The sequence below is a fragment of the Nanorana parkeri genome, unplaced genomic scaffold, assembly GCF_000935625.1.
Source record: "Nanorana parkeri isolate BGI_ZX_2015 unplaced genomic scaffold, ASM93562v1 scaffold438, whole genome shotgun sequence".
Classification (NCBI taxonomy): Eukaryota; Metazoa; Chordata; class Amphibia; order Anura; family Dicroglossidae; genus Nanorana; species Nanorana parkeri.
This window is the reverse complement of record NW_017306706.1, coordinates 552431-569274: the sequence shown is the minus strand read 5'-3', so window position 1 is coordinate 569274 and position 16844 is coordinate 552431. Positions and strand designations below refer to the sequence as shown.

At 38.2% G+C, this 16844-nt stretch overlaps 1 protein-coding gene across 1 annotated transcript in view; it reads left to right on the top strand.

Annotated features, from left to right (window-relative positions):
- Window positions 1–15366, top strand: part of LOC108790015 (beta-1,3-galactosyltransferase 2-like) — a 96349-nt gene extending 80983 nt beyond the window's left edge. Inside the window, exon 3 of the mRNA XM_018560181.1 lies at window positions 14398–15366. Coding sequence (XP_018415683.1) covers window positions 14398–15344 — 947 coding nt within the window. The 3' untranslated portion in view covers window positions 15345–15366. The remainder of the gene's footprint in view (window positions 1–14397) is intronic.
- The last annotated feature ends 1478 nt before the right edge of the window (window positions 15367–16844 follow it).

Here is a 16844-nt window from a genome sequence, read left to right as displayed (position 1 = left end):
CGTGGCAAATCCAGACTTCGGTACACAGCTCTCTGAAGCCCAAAAATTATATTTTGAAATTAACTACACCTTAGACACCAATAGATATACTATGAAATGCACAGGAAGCATATATCAGAGACCTTTGCATTAAACTGGGCACCCATGCCAAAAAAAACGTACAAAACAAGTAGTGCACCTCCTACATTCCATTAAAAGTTTAGAGGAGAGGGATAAACACTCCCCTTACCACACTATAGTGTCTAAGCTCATAGAGGAAATAAATAAATTATGCATCCTCTTACTGAATGATCATGAATGTACCCTAAAAAAACTAAAAGCTACCTCATATGCCCTTAACAATTAGGGAAACTTTTGCTTAGCAAATAAACTTAGATGGCGTCCAGTGGGTCCAAAGAATTTACCACTGCCAGAATGATCAATCTTTTTAAACTCTATTATAGGTCTCTATATAATCTAAAAACTTACCCAATGGTACCCCAACCTCAAGCAAGCACTATACAAGACTTTATAGATCCCCTTACACTCCCCCAATTATCCACGCGCCACTCAGATCTCTTCTCATCTCCCTTTACCCATTCTGAAATTGACTCTGTTATTGACTCCCTACTACTCCATAAATCCACCAGTTCAGCTGGTTTTGCAAACCAATATTATAAAAGCTTTTAAGACACCCTCACGCCTCATCTCACTGAAGTTTTTAATATGGCAATGACTAAAGGATACTTTCCTACAGAGATGTTACAAAGCATAATCAATACCATACCTAACCCACATAAAGATCCTTCACTTCTCGCCATCCACAGACACATCTCATTACTGAACTCTAACATCAAAATCTACACTAAAGCTATTTCTCAGAGAAAGCTAAATATTCTCCCCACTCTAATACATCCAGATCAAGTGGGATTTGTTAGTGGCAGGCAAGCGCCTGATGGTACTAGAAGATTACCTAATATCCTTAGAAATATCTAAATCTACGAAACACCCTCCTTTGTTTTATCATTAGATGCAGAAAAAGCATTTGGCAGAATCCACTGGGGATAGCGCAAAGCAGTACTTCAAAATGTTGGTTTCAAAGGCCCTATTCTTACAGCTATTCTTTCCCTCAACTCTTCCCCTATCACCAAAATATTTTCATGCAGTCACTTGTCTGCTCCATTCTCCCTCACAAAAGGTACCCACCAAGGTTGCCCCTCTCTCTCCTATTATATTTGCATTGCTGACGGAACCTTTAGCCCACATGATCTGATCAGACCCGAACATTTTTGGAATATCAATTGGTAATGTAACCCACAAAATAGGATTATTTGCAGATGGTGTGATCCTCATGCTCACCAATCCCCACACTTCCCTACCAGCAACCTATTCTACGCTCACCAAATTTAGTGAGGTTTCCTTCTAGAAACTAAATACTACAAAATCACAAATCCCGGATTATCATATTCAGGCAATTCCAGCCTTAAATCCCAATTTCCACATTCTTCTGGTTACCCACCTCAATCCCCTGCTTAGACATACAACTTCCCAAATTCTCAGCCAATCTCTACACGCTCAATTAGAAACCTTTTGCTTCAACAAATTCCGACAGAATTTAATAAGCTTAATCACTTGTGTCTATGTACCTCAGGATGGATTGCAGCTCTGAAAATATTATTTTTAGCTAAGATCCTCTTCATCTTCAGGACCATACTTATAATTCCTCCTTCATCCTTATTTAAAACTCTTCATCAGCAGATACTTCACTTATCGACCAAATTCAATATTGGAACAAGCCGTCCAACAATAAACTGTGGGCACAAATGGAACTTGCCTTATTAAAAACAAAATCCCCATTAGACATATTACTTTCTTACAAATATTCTACTCTTAAAGACATACCTCCATACCCGTCTCTTATAGCTTCCCTAGAGGTTTGGAAGTCTCTCCCTCTAACCTCTCTCTCATCCAAATCCCTTCAAAACATTTGTCCATCCATTACGGTACTGCATCATCTTATTCCTCACATTACACTGACAACATGGTTACAACGGTAGGTATTTTCTATGTAAAGACATATATAAACTATTCCCTTAAATCTCTACAACACTTAGCAGCCCAATACCATCTCCCTGTGACTGAATCCTACCGTTACTGCCAAACGACTCATTACCTTTGCAAATACCCCTTCCTGATATCTGTAACTATAGACTCTAAACTTCAACAAATCCTCATATTCTTTTGCTGTTGTATAACAATGCAGATCGATTCATCAACTGTTCCAAATAGTTGATTATACCATTAATATCTGCTTTGTAAAACGTGCAATCTGAGTTTCTTCTATTCTCTGTGTACTGCATGTTGTCTGGGCTGAGGGTGGATGATAGGTGTTAGCGTTCCTGACAGTGGCGGTCCAGGAGGGGGGCAACGGGACAATTGCCCCCCCCCCCCCCCGAGATAGAGATGCTCCCACCCGCGGTACCGTACCAGGAGTACATCCCCGCACACGGCCGGGACATACAGCTGTCAAGTTAACTGCGGTTCAGTGTAAAAAAACGGCACACTACAAGTAATATGCCGTTTTTTTACACTGCACCGCGGTTAACTCTGTGAAGCTGTACAGCCGGCCGGGAGCTTTACATTCAAGCGATCGGGAGTCTCTAGAGACGCCCGATTGCTTGTATTAGCCGCCGCTGTCACTGCCGTTGCCGGTCCCGAGGTCCGCTGTGCCCGATGCGGCCGGCACGGCTCTGTGACAGAAGATCAAAGGGAGATCAGTATACGGTCTCCCTTTGATCTTCTCTCAGTCCCCGAATGCAGGAAGTGATCTATATTACATCACTTCCTGCATTCAGTGTCACTCTCCAGCTACAGAAGCTGATGAAGCCGATCTCTGCTTCATCAGCTTCTCTGGGGGTCCCTAGGTGACATTAGGGGTCTTGGAGACCCCTGATGTCTCCATAAAGAGGACCTGTCATGTAAATTGGCTATCACATAGGGGGCTTCTTAGCCCCCCATGTAATAGCAATAAAGTTGTGTGTATAAAAAAAAAAAGTAATACAAAAATTAAAGAATCATTAAAAAAAATAAAGCATAAAAAAATTAAAAAAGAAAACAATTTTTTTAAGTCCCCGCCCCCCACATACACACGCAGATATGCGTCGGGTGCGCCTATGTGCGAAAACGACGATTGCGCCTATTGTGCCGCACATGTTACATATCGCCGCAAACGTCGCAGTGAGAGCAATAATTTTAGGGCCATTAATCACTGATAACACTAAACTGATGAGCAGTAAAAGCGGTTTAAGTGTCGCCTATGGGCCTGTGGGCGTTTTTTGCGATTTTGCGGGCGCACACAATTTTAAGGCTTGACATGTTTGGTGTCTATTTACCCGACGTGATCCCGCCTTTTATGTTTTACCAAAAATATGGGTAAGAATAAATGTTTTATAACAGAACGTAGGGAAACTTTTTTTTTTTACATTTACGGTACTTTTTTCATTATATAGTAAAAAAAATAACACCCCTTCCCCCGTGGTGATTATATACCTCCAAAGAAAGCTCTATCTGTCCCCAAAAAATGTTAACATAAATTGCAAGGCCGATAGTCCGGTCATGCTGACTGGTGACAGTGAGAGAGGAAAGGGGTGGCACAGTAGCAGTGGAAGAGCCAGATGGGGGGGCTTATTTTCTGGCAGTGCCCCCCCCCCCGAGACTAGACTCTGGATCCGCCCCTGGTTCCTGATCCTAACTCTAAATAGGAGGATCATGGGAGCACAGGTAGGAGCACTGTATGTTCTCTGTGAGTCTTAACAGTAAATAACACTCTTAGTAGTAATGGCACTATAGTCTTAATTATCATAAATGCATTTTGGAATGGAACTTGGTTCCCCCTTCAGGATAGTAGTGACAACAATCTACTCATTTATAGGATATTGGAACTAATATTTACTGGGATGAATAGTTTTCTACTAAATCTCTCATGACAAAAATTTTTGTAAATCTTTTCAGAAGCCATCAATTAACTGACTGATTTTCAGTTTCCTATCTCCACAGAAACCTGCGTTCTCATTCTTGGATAAGTGTTTGGCTTACATTGTCCATTTTAGACCATCATTCCACACCCCTCTACCTTCTAACATCTCTGCATCCCTCCTAGCAAATGTATCATCTCCCTGCTATACAATTTAATATACAATATATTCTTCTTACTCTACATTAATATCTTGTAAACGTTAGGGATATTTCTGAATGATACAAAAAAAGAATAACAGAGATTATAAACATAATATGATCTGTAAAAGTGGCTAAATATAACTATTAAAAACATTGTACTCATAAACATACTTAAAGATAAAAACTAATCAAACAGATAAATGGGCTCCATTGTTCAGTAGTGGCCAGCACCTAATGATTGCACACCTGTGTACAGCCCTTATGGAAAGGGTGCTGGCCACCCTAGACATAACAATTTAACATTGGCCCCAATGTCAGGTAAAAGGCAGTTCACAAACGACTGAACTACTATTACAGGAGCATTATTCTCTGGGTCCTCGATACCACCTAACTGCAGCTCAAAAGCGTTCAAGAAAAGTGTCTACATTTTCCTCAGAACCCTGTTTCATTGCAGATACTTGAGACCAATCTCAAGGTGGACAAAATTCTAAGCGGGCCGCATTAACAATTTGGGAATTAAATATCTGCAAGTTTTCTAATGTATGCTGTGCCTCAGTGTCAGTGCAAATGCTCCCCCATTTTGTGATTGGGTGAGTAGAATCATAACATGTTGAAAATTTAACCCTTTCAGCTGCTGTCATCACCACAGAGAACAATTGATATATGTCAACTTTTATAGGCAAATAGGTTTTACAAACCAGATCAAATACTTCCAAACACCTGCCAGGGCTATTAGATAATAGTGGAAATTTGGATTTAATCCCTTCACGACTGAGCTTGTTTTTAGTTTCTCTTCGTAAATAACTGAAGCACTTTTGAAATTTTTGCTGTGTGATTCTTCCACGTCAGTTAGGACAAATAAATATAAAAAAAGAGAAAAAAAATGTAAAGAAAACACTTTTCCCCAGTTTTGATTTGTAGTATTTCTTTTTACAAAAACAGCACAGTTAAAAGAAATGTAATAAATACATTAATTTATTTGGAAAAACCTCACATCCCTAGGATTTTAGAAATGTTTCTGTACTTCTCGGCCTAAAATTAAAACCTAACATTTTAATCTTTTTTTCTCTAAATGCTAAAGCTAAAAGTGGTCATACAATGTCATTGTCACTAAGTGACACACTTAGTGACAGTGACATACTTTAAACATCACTGTCATGAGGGCGTTAAAAAAATCAACCCCCTGCGGTGAAAAACAAATCTGCAGCTCGGCTGCAGATTTTTATTGTAAGGGGTTAATTTTTATATAAATGATAGTATACAAATATATTTAAATATATCGTTTTGTTTGTTACATTTATTTATTTTTTTGCACACTTTTTAAATTTTTATTTATTTATATCAAGCAGTCATTGTGAATTAATCCCACTATTACTGCTTGATAAATTAATTAATACATTTTTGGTTATTATTAGGCTGCTTCAAACTTAAGAACAGCCAATAATAACCTTAGTGACACTGATCCTGCAGCATTTCAGGATCAGATGTCACTTAAGGTTTTATGATCGTTTCAACAACGATCAGAAAACTCCAACATTGTTTCAGGAATAGAAACATTATGTTTCTATTGCTGAAAGTTAAAAAAAAAAGTTGGCATACATCAGGATTTCCCAATCTATACCAGCTGTCACAGTGACGCCAAGAGCTGCAAATGCACTGCACTGCACTGTCAGACACCCGATTTCTGAAAGGGATCGGGTGTCTGAAAAAGGTTAACTCTTTCATTAATGCATGCCTCTATACTGAGGCATCAACTAATGAATTGTAACTGCTGATTCTCAGTGGTTACTAGCCTTGCAGAGCCACAAATAACATTATACGTGGCCAGTCATTTTGGGCACTTTGTTGTGGGACGTACAGTGTACGTCTCCCGTCATGAAGAAGTTAAAAGAAATGAAATCAGTGGGACACCAAGGTGCATGTACTCTTACAATGGTACCCTTAGGTTCACTATAGACCTTTCTTAATGGTGCTAACATGTTGCTGGAGCTTGGGGAGGATTTTTTTGTGGCTACCATAACTTCCTCATTATGAAGTCCCTCAGAACGTGTGTGTATAACCCTTTCCTCCTGTTTACCTTGACCATCCCCAATATGCTGTCCAGTTATTTGTCTACCCCTGATTGCTCCATTAAGGGCATTGTTTGAAAAGGAGGTTTTTAACTTTTGATATTCTGTTAAGAAATCTTCCATGTAATCTGGAGGAGGTGGTGGAGGGAGTCTAGGGCAAACAGGTACTGTTGTAGGGTTAGTATACCCAGGCATTTCAACTTTCTCCTATACTGCTTTTACTTCATTATTGAATCTTTCTACATTATTTGACCAAGATGCTTTATTTTAGTCTTTTTTTACTCTCCATTTTTTAAGATATCTTATATTAATATTTCCATAATGCAAGCACACATTACTTGCAGGTGAAGCTTTAGGTAACAAACAATCTTTTTTACAACTAGAACTATTTTGACGTATGATTAAAGTTTTAATTCTAGGACTCACACATACAAGCGAGCAAGAACCTACTGTAGCCTATCTTTGAATTTCTATCATAGAACCAGACTTCGGTCCCACACAGGTTAATACACACACTGTGTCCGTGCCAGGACACACAATCCCTCCAAAACACAAAGTTCCTCTACTGTAATCCGTAAGTACGCTCCACACAGGGTGAACTGTTTGTCCTGGCACAGTGTCGGGACAAACAGTTCATCCAAAACAGAATCTCACTGCCAGATAATACAGCTACACAAAAATGTTACACAATCAGAGTTACAAATATTCTTCAATAAACCCACCTATTCAATTCCGTCACCTAGGAACCCTTCACTCAGTCACTGGCCTCAGGAGACATACAATACATTAGCCATTTCAAAAGGTGGCTTAACTGTTATGTAGAGTGCAATCAACGTGAATGTCTCCGGTAGACATGTGTGCTGGCAAAAAAAGTATTTTTTTTCGATTCATTTCGATTTAATTTAGTTTTTCGGGTTTCAGGTCTGAAAGTCAATTTGTTTCAGGATTCAGACAAAATCTGAATTTTCATTAATTCCGTTGGTGGTAGTATGTATGAATATTTGTTGCAAACACATTTTTGTTGCAGCAAAGCATCTATTTTTTATGTATTTATTTATTTTACAGTCCGCAGAAGACAAAAAAATCAAGGTTCTCCACAATTGATACCAGACCCTTTAGGTCTGGTAGGAATGTTAAGAGGGACCCCCAAGTTATAAATAAACAATAGCATGTGGGGTTCCCCCAAAAGTCATACCAGTCCCTTGATCTGAGCACAGGCCCAGCAGGGCAGGAATAGGAAGGGAGGAGAGGGCGGCGTTCATTGTGATTGATGCTGGATTACATCGATGGATTCATTTTTATTAATTAAATGACTTTTTTTTAAATGTGTGGTGTGTTTTATTTACTTTTATTTTTAACCCTTTAGTGAATGAGTTGGGGTACAGGTACCCTAAGGTGTTTCATTTTTCCAAAGATGCAATCTTGAAACGGGTTGCACATTTTGTCAGCCTCATATATGTTCGCTTTTGGCATGAGGCAATTGTAAGTCGATGGGCTCCAAAGAATGATTTGGATATGCTACAGCTTCTGAGCACTTACCCAGATGCAGACGTCAAAAAATGTGCTCTCACAGTTGCTAAGAGACACCTTTGGTATCTGTCAGAAACAAACGTAGGATTGGCTTTTTTGGACGAACGTATTACTCAGGCTGTTAAGGAAAATATGACTAAAAATTTAGAAACCAAACCTGCAAAGAAAAAGGAAGTGAAACGATTAGAGGGTAAAAACATGGTTTTTGAAGGAAAAGACCTGAGCCATTTCGTTACTAATAAAACAAAGACATTCTTTGAATTATTTGGGGATCCACGACGTGACAGAATACTGCAGTGATTCTCTAAGAAGCCATGTCAATGCTCTTAAGGTTGTCAATGATACCGCAGAAAGAGGAATTGCTCTGATAAAAAAGTATAACGAATTGGTCAGGGATGAACAACAAAAACAATTCTTGTTGAGGGTAGTCGAGCATCACAGAAAAGTCGTCACCAAGCGAACAAAACAAGTGATTGCATCGTTCAAAGTCGATTAATATAACACATGTTTTGCCTATCATATTACCTATTAATCTTAGTGTATAGTTTTAATAGTATTTTAAGTTTGTGATTTCTAGTTTTCCTAATAAAAGTAATTAACATTGAAAAATCGTATTTTTTGCCTACTTTTACAAAACAGATCAAAGTGTGCAACCTCTAAATATTATCCAATCTTCTTGAAATTTAGCATATATATCTTTTACATCACTGAGACTCGGGGCGTAAGCAAAATCTGCAAAAATTTTACAGTTTATTTTTTGCCTTAGAAAATGAAACACCTTAAGGTACCCCTTATACAACAGGGGGCAGTGACATCTGGGTCTGACCCCAATGCAAATAGGCCCCCCTGCCCATAGATCCCCACAACCACAGGGTCAAGGTTGTGGCAGAAGAGGTCCCCATTGGTAAGTGGACACCCTCCCAATGCACTTGGCCTGGTATAGGGATGGGGCAGGAAACGGTGAGCAATCGAGTCCCCCCCCCCAGGGCCTGTGCTCGTGTCAAGGGTCTAGTAGGAATTTTAGGGGACCCCTCTTTTTTCCCCATTTTGTGGGGGTGGGGTTCCCCCTTAAAATCCCCACCAGACCTAAAGACCTTGATATGACTTCTGGGAGGAACCCCACACACTTTTTAATTTTTAAATTGGGGGGTCACTGCTAACATTCCTATCAGACTTAAAGGGTCTGGTATTAATTGGGGGAGAACCTTTTTTTTCACAGTCCGCAGAAGAAAAAAAAGTGTAAGTCATTTTTTTCTTTTGTCTAATGTCACTTTGCTGCAACAAAAACGAGTTTGTAATAAAAATTTGTACATTTTACCGCTAATGAAAATTTAGATTTTTTTAAAGTTGGTCCTTAACACAATAATACTTCATTCAGGAAATACATTTTCATTGTCGGAAATTCTAATTAATTTGCATACGTTATTCCTATCATTCGGAAATACGTATACATCTGAATGTACGAATTTACGAAAATTCATCCAAATAACAAGTCTTTCCAAAACTAATTGCACATGTCTATTCTCCGGGGGTTCAGCAAACTTCCTTCCAGTTGTGTTCCCGAGATGTTGAAATCCCACCACGCTGCCACCAGAACTATCGTTGTCAACCCAGGATGAGACTCTGAGTTCTTTTATGAATAGGTGAATTTATTGGCCAAACAGCAATATTGTCAATATTGTCGAGATAAAAGAGTACTCTGCTAAATTGCTTTTGTACTCACAATTTATAGTTTAACAGAATACAAGGAGCGTTGACCATCTCTCAGGCATCAAGAAGGTGTATGTGTCTTATTTACAATTTTAGATTTAGGAATAATTATCAGTACACGATTTATGTGCCATAATTATCTGGACACTAGAAATTCTTAATGAAGGTGAGATTTTTAAAACAGGAAAAGTGACCATTGTTTTGGACAAAAAACTGGAGCAGCATTGCCTTGGGCAAAGTACTCAATAAACAGGTGCAAACAAGGGACAAGAATGATAACACGTATTCCACACTTCCACCATACCCTAAGCCAAGGGTAGCAAACGTCCGGCCCTCCAGCTGTGGTGGAACTACAAATCCCATGAGGCATTGCAAGATTCTTACAGCCACAGACATGACTCCCAAAGAGATATGCATCATGGGATTTGTAGTTTCACCACAGCTGGAGGGTTTGGAGGTTTGCTACCCCTGCCCTAAGCCCTTCTCACTCAAAGCCTATTCCCAAACACACCTTACTGAAATGCAGAAAGGTTTGCTCTTTCATTGGAATAGTTCACAAATTCATGCAGGTAAAGAAAGGTGAATCTTAAGGCAAAGTTAATGCAGGCATAGGATGATAAAATCCAAAACAAGATGGAGTTAAGTAAAGAGCAATCTTTACTTGGCAGTACTGTTGTTGTAGGTAGGTGTGAAAAATGATGTAAAGTAAGAATGCTTTCAGAAATAAAGTGTTAATAGTTTATTTTTATGAATTAACAAAATGGAAAGTAAATGAACAGAAGAGAAATCCAAATCAAATCAATATTTTCTGTGCTTTCAAAACAGGATACATTTTTCTAGGTTCGCTTGCACAAAGTTTTTGAAGGAACTCAGCAGGTAGGTTGTTCCAAACATCTTGGAGAACTTCTGTGGCTGTAGGCTGCCTCAAATCCTTCTGTGATTTCATGTAATCCCAGACAGACTCGATGATGTGGAGATCATGGTTATGTGGGGGCTAAACCATTACTTCTAGGACTCCTTGTTCTTCTTAACGCTGAAGATAGTTCTTAATGAAATTGGCTGTATGTTTGGGGTCATTGTCGTTCTGTAGAATGAATTTGGGGCCAATCACATGCCTCCTTGATGGTATGGCATGATGGATAAGTATTTGCTTGTATTTCTCAGCATTGAGGACACCATTAATCATGACCAAATCTGACCTCCATTGGTAGAAATGTAGCCCCAGACTTGCAAGAAACCTCCGCCATGCTTCACTGTTGCTGCAGACACTCATTATTGTACCGATCTCCAGCCCGTCGGCGAACAAACTGCCTCCTGTTAAAGCCAAATATTTTTCATTTTAACTCATCAGTCCAGAGCACGTGCTGCCATTTTTCAGCACCCCAGTTCCTATGTTTTCATGCATGGTTGTAGCCGTACCAGCCTGAAGTGAATAGCCGAACAGTGTTAGGCTCACTTCACTTCTGATCGGTCATTCACTCGGCTGCCCTCGGCAGCTTTGTGAATAGACCCCTTAGTCTTGTTTCCACCTCAGAGCTATGGCTTTTTTGCCACAAGGCGGAAAAATGTGACATGCTATAGTGTGCAATGATCATGACCAAAATGTAGGTGTAATTAAACAAGACAGACCTAAGCTTACAAGATTTAACCACACTACAGAACAAAAGAGCAAATCACCAGCACTCAATAATAAAGATAAATATGTCCTTTTTATTGGACAAGACGTCACAGTGATCCAAAAAGCGGACGTTTCGGGGCCGTGCAGGGTCCCTACGAGCACCACTTTGCTTATTGGCCGGGACTGCTGTGAGGTGTGCGGAGCGCTCCTCCATCAATCTTAACCACACTACACACATTCCATCGACTTTTTACTCACACATTATAAGGTTTGATTTAAATACACATGAAAGAATGATTGAAGTCACCATAACTTCACCTCATTCAAAGGGTAAGTGAAAATTAACTTTGCACAGTGAAAATTCACATAGCTAAGTGATACCCGCCAATGCAGCAGTGCCGTCCGTCCGTTTTTTTACAACGGGCGGACGGCAAGTGGTTAAGCTATGCTGACTTGAATCATTTGATCATGCGTGATGAAAGATTCTGTTTTTTTAATGTTTCTTGCACATGGTTGAGTATCCTTTCAAGTTGAACTCCACTTAGCTCCATTTCATTCATTAAGGTAATGATATTAACTTATGAATGACTTATGAGTTACTTAAAGTGACGCTAAACGCAGGAGTTAAACCTTAGAAATGCATTCAAGTACCCTAACTATTAACAAAAATGTAGCTTATTTGTGTATCACTCGGCTGTAGATCCTCCAATCATCTCTTAATTCATGCTGACAGTGTCCTTCCTTCTGGAGCGTGGCTACTTTTATTCCCCATGGTCCGGTGTGTGTTGTAAAGTAGCCACTGCTCCAAGCTCACTGTACTTTGTACTTTGTGTGCAATCACATAAAATGTACTTTGTTTACCTTACATTACACTTTACTCTTATTTACCTATAAATTATTAAGGCCGCTGCACTTTCTTGGGCACTAAAATGCAAATATTGGATTAATATATGGTGAAGAGTCAGAGCTCCAAAACTATAGATGAAGATTCCAGACCCGACCTGAAAATTAGCTTTCTATACCTTTAGACAATCAGCTACATTGAGGAAGCTGAAAAGTGTGAGACGATTTTAAGAAGAGGTTTCAAAAGTGTGGAGTTGGATTTATTACAGGAGTAGAGACTTGCAACATAGCAAAATGAGTGTTTACTCAGCTTAGTGAAAAGGTGAAGCTGGGTTCACATTGAATACGCAATTACAAGCAGAGAATTTTAAAACCTAGAATCTTGCTTGCATATGACTCAATGATTGAAGTGAACATGTTTTACTTTGTGTACTAAGCTCAATGAACATTCATTTTTAAAAAGGAAACATGCAATACTCCTTCAGTAAATTAGCCATACTGATGCATGGGCCTGAACAAATCTTCCCAAGATCTAGGAGTCTTGCCACAGATTAAACTTTTTATTTAGCAGTGTTAATATTTTTATTATTATTATTATATAGTATTTATATAGCTCTAACAGTTTGTGTAGCATTTTACAATATAAGGAAAACATTACAGTTACATTACAGGCCCTGCCCATGAGAGCTTACAATCTAAGAGTGAGGGTCAAGAGATACAAGAGGTGGAAGCTGTGTAGGGGATGAATTGTTTCAGAAAGTGATAGTGCAGTGGTTAGGCTAAGGTGGGATAGGCTTCCCTGAAGAGATGAGTCTTTAGAGATTGCCTAAAGGTGGTCAGAGTAGGAGATAGAGAGACAGGTTGGGATAAGGAGTTCTAAAGGATGGGAGAGACTCTAGAGAAGTCATGGAGGCAAGCATGGGACGAGTCGATAAAGTTTTTAATATATACGAGGGAGGGATAGTTGTGTTATTAATCTCAATTAAAAAGTTGGGGTAGGGTGCATGGGAGAAAGGAAATATCATGAGATAAGTTTTGGAAATATTTAGTTTTAAGAAGTGTTGTGACATCCAGACTGATATGTCAGTTAGTAAATTAGTGTAATACTGAAGGGGTGAGTTGTGGAGAGGAGATATATTTTTGAGTGTCATCGGTGTAGAAATGGTATTGGAAGACATGTGAGGTATTCAACTGACCAAGGAAGGAGGTGTAGATGGAGAAGAGATGGGGTTCAAGAACAGAGCCTGGGTGTGTTAAAGTTTGGATTCAGGTGGAACATACATTTGACCCCTAATGTCAGGATATTTGTGTTTGAGTCAAATTTTTTTTTGTGGTGGTTGAATTTCATACCAACCCATTATTTCCTGCACATAGTGATTTAAAGCCTTAAAAATCCTAATCATTCTTTGCGCTGGCCTTATCATATAGATATAGAATGCCAAATACTACCTGTCGCTTTAATATGCATGATCATGCATGATATTTAGGAAAAACTACAAAAGTAAATAACCCCCAAAAGTTGCAACTTTAACCCTGTTTTTTTTTACTTGCCCAAATGTTCTTTTGCAGGTCATTTCCTTAAGCAGGTAGGAAAAAATAGGGACTGGGACATGTTACATTCAGGGATCAGATCCTGCCTTGGGGAGGATAACTGCTATTTAGGGGTCCCTGCAATGCAGCAAACAGCTTAGGCTATAGTTCTGCAAAGCAGTTATGCCAAGCCAGTGGACAACCATTGTTTACACAGATAATGTGTTACAGGCTCAAGACCCAGTGCATACACTAAGAGATCTGGGTGAATATTCCCCCAGTTTCTGGGCCCAGTAATATCACTTTTTCTATATATTTTTCTTATTTTTTTTAAAAAAGGGGCAAGGGCTGTGCCACAGAAAAGTTATTCTTGTGCACATTGAATTATAGTTTGTTGTCTGCTGTAAATATCAATGTTCCATTTTACTTTCTACCTATTTGCTTTTCTGGCAATCTATTATCAGAGAACACTGTTTGGAATGGTTAAAATAGGTCCAAACCCACTCATATATGATGTTATCATGTTACTTTAACTTTTAAAAGTTGTTTTCATGAAGGTCCATGTTTAAGCATTTGCTGTTACAAGTGGATTATGCCAACACACATTTTATAAGCATGTTCAACCATGTCAGTAGACATTTTTATTATAATTGTGTCTGCTACTGAAAGTATGCTAATGTGTTTGTTTTATTTCTTATAGATGATGAGCAAATAACATCGCAAATCAAAACTACATATGTGGAATAATAATGATAGAAGTGCCTTCAATTACTGCATGTTGAATATACAGCAAATCCATGATGGCATTACATAGGAATATTTCATTTTATTCCAATAAGACATTTATTTTGCTTTTAATTTACTTCATCGTTTCTTGTGGCTTACTTATTGTATATCTAGTTCACTGGCAAGTTAATTCAAACTATTTAATAAAAACATTAGATAAGAAAGATATTCTTTCAGCCAATACGGAAATTGCTAATACTGCTCAATCTTCATTCGAATGGATTAGAAATATTCGTCTGAACATTCCTACTTCCTTGTCACCACCTGCTGAAGGATATATAAACATCAATTACTATCCGTATATTATTAATGAAGCAAATAAATGCAAGAACTCCAGTCCTTTCTTAGTCCTGATAATTGCAACAGTTGCAGCAGAAGTTGAAAATCGGGAAGCGATAAGACACTCATGGGGAAATGAGTCTCTCAGGAGTGGCATTCCTATTGTGCGTTTATTTATGTTGGGCACAGACAACACAATTGACCAGAATGCAATTTTACAGGAAAGTGAGAAACACCATGATATCATCCAGAAAAACTTCCATGATACATATAGAAATTTGACCATTAAAACCATGATGGGCATAGACTGGGTATCTGTCTACTGTTCAGGAGCAAAATACGTAATGAAGACAGACAGTGATATGTTTGTCAACACAGAACATCTGCTGGACTTCTTAGTACCAAATTTGCCTGCCAAGCAAAACTATGTTACTGGTTTTTTGCTTCAGAATCACCAGCCACACAGAAATGAGAACAGTAAATGGCATATGCCACGTTCCCTCTACCCAGACAATGTCTACCCTGACTTTTGCTCAGGAACTGGCTACGTGTTTTCTGGGGATGTTGCACCAAAAATTTTAAGGGCTTCTTTTCTTGTGAAATACGTTTATCTTGAAGATGTATTTGTAGGAATCTGTCTTGACAAGGAAAACATACGAATAACACCGCCTCTTGATGGTTTTCTGTTTAATAATTATAAAGTTCAATTTAGTCCATGTGCTTATAATAGTCTTATCACCTCTCATGAAATAGGTCCTACTGAACTTATTGCTTTCTGGAAACTTGTGCAGGAACACAAAGTGGCTTGTAAAAACAATGGATGAATTGTTCAGATAATAATGGCCTTCATTTAACAACAAATGTACAATTTAAGTCAATAATGTGATAATAATTATGCTGGGTGCCGTATCAGTGCTGCATAAAAATGATAAGTAAAATGTTCAAATGTATTAAAACTAGCTTGAATTTGAATTAAATTAGATTTGAATAAACTGCATAGAATAAAACTATATAGTATACTGTAGCTGTCATCATTATTGTAATGTGTCTGTAAAGGTTCTCATTTATCCAGGTCATGGTATAACTACTAGTAGTCAGATTCAACTGAACTTTTTCTGTAATGATAATGAAGAGGTTTCATAGCATAGATAAGTTAGTCTTCTGCATTACAGAAAAAGTCCAGTTGAATGTGACTAACTACTACTAGCAACACTATTTCAATGCCACACACAGACAGATATTTATAGCATTTTTTTAGAAAAACAACCTAAATTCTTCCAAAGGGCTACATGATGTGGCATTGTTCTATTGTTATAACTCAGAGCTCCATGTCATAGGGACAATAAAAGTAATTTTTGTTCTGAATTTACATTGATCTCCCTAACCGCTATTTTAAGATAGACATTTGTCTTTCAGCTGTAGTCCTAGTTTCTCATGCAGCTCACCTGACCACACAATAACACATATGGGTAATATTTAATATATGTGATGGAACCTGATTTGTTTAGAATGGGAAAGAAGGAAATTGAAGAAATGTGGAGGGTAGGAATATTATATTAAAGATATGTGCTGAAGGTTACAAGGGGGAACCTAACAGCAGGGCAACTGAGTTTACCTACCTATCTGTACTTGGTCAATATGTATGTCAAAGAAAGGCAATATCTTGAATTAGCCAAACCAATGCATGGAAAAAAATTATTCTGCTTTGCGACACCAGAAATATCCATTTCAAATGTCATCTTTTGTTGTCCACTGTAGAAAAAGCGATATAGAAATGTTTGCTCTTAATCAAAACCACTTAGTAATGAAAGTGTGGGTAATAAGATTACAGTGTTTTATACACCTGCCAGGCTGTGAAAATCATTTTTCATTTACATAGCAAACACATATTCTGCTGAATTTCTTGTAATATTAGGCCCTTTTACAGATGATTTTAATGTTCTATAAAACTAGACCTCCTACACATTTTAAAAATATATATCAATACTACTGATCATTCCCCCCTCCCCCACACACACTCTTTACTTTCATTGAGCCTGCCAAGCAAAGTAAGATTCCCATGAAACACAGGGAATTGACATAAGTATTACGCTTAGAGAAGTGAACCCTGTCTATGACAGTAACAAAATAGTAAATATGTTGACTATGTAATTGTGAAATTGACAGTTTAGGCCATTAAACATTTAAGATTTGAATTTCCATGATCTAGAAATCTATTAATTTCACATTTATGGGGTTACTTCTCTGCCTATGACACAGACAAAAACTGTTATGTACAATTTATGGGGCTATGAAGGGAGCTAACTTTTTTTTTTTAAACAATT